General features: G+C 34.5%; 1 protein-coding gene across 1 annotated transcript in view; it reads right to left on the minus strand.

Moving 5' to 3' along the window:
- Nucleotides 1-3,014, minus strand: part of LOC108747702 (fatty acid hydroxylase domain-containing protein 2) — a 19,473-nt gene extending 16,459 nt beyond the window's left edge. The window contains exon 1 of the mRNA XM_018485358.1: nt 2,936-3,014. Within this exon, the coding sequence (XP_018340860.1) occupies nt 2,936-2,960 (25 nt within the window). The 5' untranslated portion in view covers nt 2,961-3,014. The remainder of the gene's footprint in view (nt 1-2,935) is intronic.
- Nucleotides 3,015-3,384: the final 370 nt, after the last annotated feature.

The following is a 3,384-nucleotide window of genomic DNA, read 5'->3' on the forward strand; positions in this document are numbered from 1 at the left end:
GTTTCATTCCGCTGTAAATTTCCGCTCATGGGACGTCAACCTTCAATCTATTTTTTTTGGTTTAAAATCATATTTCTGTCCGATTTGACAATAGTCATCAACGTTGAACAATTTATGCAGGAATTCTGAACACGGTTCTGATCAATTTTTTAAATATTTAACTTACGTAAATTTCTGCCTTCATCATTGACAATCAGTTGCGATCATCCGTCCATAAATTCATAATGCTAAAAATACGTTCTACGGTACAATCATTTGTACAATTCCTTTCAAATTTAGCCGGATTTGTCCTTAATCAATAGTCACTCATAGAAAAGATTTCTATTATTCAATGCTATTACTCTTTGAACTAGAATAAAATAAAATCTATATAGAGCCAATCATATTTATTCTTCAGAAAAGAATATTTTCTTCTTAAATGAAAAATTCTAAAATCTAGAATAAAATATTTTTAATGCTATTCCATTCATTTTCTTAACAGAAAAATTTAGACTATATTTTTCGGCAACAGAAAACTTGTAGCTAGGATTCGAACTCAGGATCTCTCATCTAAGCGCGCTACATCACGAGAGCTTCACTGTCATATGATGCTATAGCATCACGTATATAACACTAGATAGACTTATTCTAAACATAAAAACATATAAACCTAACTTTATATGTGTTATATACTAGTCTCAAGACAAGATGTCGATCTTATTTTATTCGAGGGAGTAGAATAAAAATTGATTGAATTTTAGTAGAGTTATAATTTTATACTATATATAGTTGAACTAAGATTAAGTATGTCAAGAATATTTTTCTTCTCGATTAGAAATCCTTTTTGAGAGTGTAGTGGTAATCGGCCGGAGAGTAAAAATAACGGCCAGGCCAGTTCATTACCGGTCAATTGGCAAGATATGACATTCATGCTAATGTAAAAAAATTGCGAATTGCTAAGATATACAATTTTGTTAGATTTACTAGATAAGACTACTTTTAGATCATTATTACTAGAGGTAAGGCTTCGATATACATTGGTTTCCTCGAACGCAATCTTAGTGAAATAATGTCATATCCGTTAATATAACAACACAAATGAAATCTTATCGCATCGAAGATGAGGATGTATGTATGATAGTACAAGACAATGACTCCACATGACTGACTTCCAACACAGTGTTATAACTTGATCGTATCAACATTACTGATAAGTCAATCAACTCAAATCAAGTTACTGATAATTAAATAAACTTTACTCTTTTATTCTCTTTATAGATTAGTAAGAAATTATCGTAAGTAAAGAAAGAAATATAAAACAAAGTTTTGTTTAAATAAGGAAAAATCATGCAATAGAAAAAATAAAATTTTATAGTTTGAGAGAATGATTTGTAAATAACGTAATTTATAAAATATACAATAAAAAAAGAATATTATATCCTTAAATACGTTTTATGATGAAAAAAAAGGTTTATAAATTATTAAAATTCACGCTCAACCGCTCAACATGAATTAATCATAAAATGAAAATTCAATTTAAATGCGAAACAAAGTAATGGAAGTGAATGGAGTAAATCTCTAAGTCATGAGGAATAACCTTGGAAGCAAGCAGAAAAGATTTGAGAAATTCTACTTCTAAATTTTAATCAATAATTTGCTCCAATATAATCGTATAATTTTGATTATTAAATAAGTATTCTTTTTATATCTAAAAGCGACCGGAAAGCGTTGTTTGTACATTGTAACTGTCGTATTAATTCTATTATAAGATTTATTCTATAAAAAGCTCTCTCTCTCTCTCTCTCTCTCTCTTAAATTTATAGATGATGCGCAATTTAGATGTAAACAATGTATGTGATTCTACATTTAATTAACACATTGCATAAATGTACAACACTTTTCAATCACATATAAAATTAAAAAAAAAGAAATCGATAAGATTATAATATAAATTAATCTATAATGTAAATAGATTGGTATTTAAAAAAGAAACTCGACTAAATCGATGCAATTAGTTTTATATAGATAGAAAAAAGTATAAAGCAGACTAAATATAATCAAATATGTGAATATTGGTTTCCACAAATAGTCAGACGGTACGATCATTTATCATTAACTTTGTTTCCAGTAGAATGAACTTTCGGAGTTAGATTCGTTCTTGTAGAATTGGCGCACAAAAGCATCCATGACGCGTCGCAAGCGAAATATCGATGTTTTGACACGACATTCCGTTTCAGAACCAAGAAGGGAAACCGGGTCAAGCCCTCACGATGAAAACAGAAATTTCGTTATTGATCAAGTGTATATTACGCGCATCGGTGAACGTGCGAAGCTCCAATTTCTTCATATGGAATTTTTCTGCGTTATCTGCTGCCACCTCGCAAAGTGATATCGAACAAAAAGACAAAACGATATCGTTTCTATGGAAGCCTCGTTTTTTCTCGGAAAAAAAAAATAGAAATTCGCGCGATATCGTTTCTACGTATATAAAAAGCTCGAGTTCTCCGTGGACAAGTTTCACGCTCTCCTTTCGACTTTCTGAGAGTCGCTCGAAGGGGGATTTGCGATAAAAAAATCCGCGAGAAGAAAATCGCCAACGGGAGAATGAACTCTCGCGCAGAAAAAAACTCCTCTCTCCTCATCGTGAAGAAGTCACAGCTCAAATCCTGTTTACGCGCAGCGCTATCGGAATTTCGTTGGCGACCATCAAAAGTCATCAAAGCAAAAATGATCATGGAATAGGTTCTTTTCTTCGCGACAGGAGAGATAAAATGGTTTATCGGTAACACGTACTGCGAACATATAGATGCGTACTTCTCATGCGTACGTCGACTTCCTTCAACCGTTCATCCATGACCGAGCTATCAAGTGGGAGAGTGTTAGGGAAGGCCAAGTGCGATGGGATATTTTCATGATACTTCTACGATTTCTCCATGCGATCGTATAATTTTCCTACCTTTGCACAGCCGTTGCACCTCCATCGTCGTACACACGGCGGCGGTGCGTCAAACTGGGAAAACTATGCTGCTCCTTGACAATCACGGGCAAGCGCGGATAGCGGATAGTCGATAGGCACACCGATGGCGATGACGTGAGCGGCGCCGAGAGCTGCAAGTGCGCCGCGCCGTTGCGTTGCGCGCGATGCTTGCCTTCACGTGATGTCGAGACATCATGAATGTACAGCGTGTCCTGGTGATACGGACGTCAGAGTGTCGTCGAAGCGGTTGTATATTTTGCGTTATTTTTGGATGCTGTAAAGTTAAAAATTAAATATTCTAATGTACACATTGACATTGATTTGGTGTACATAACTGTTTGCGTTGTAGGCTCTCCTCGCTTGAACAACAAATCATTCCCGTTAGTTTTTTAATTAGACGGTGCGAAAGTGGGAAAGCTGCAGTCTGA

Source organism: Trachymyrmex septentrionalis, unplaced genomic scaffold, assembly GCF_001594115.1.
Source record: "Trachymyrmex septentrionalis isolate Tsep2-gDNA-1 unplaced genomic scaffold, Tsep1.0 scaffold20, whole genome shotgun sequence".
In the NCBI taxonomy this organism is placed as follows: Eukaryota; Metazoa; Arthropoda; class Insecta; order Hymenoptera; family Formicidae; genus Trachymyrmex; species Trachymyrmex septentrionalis.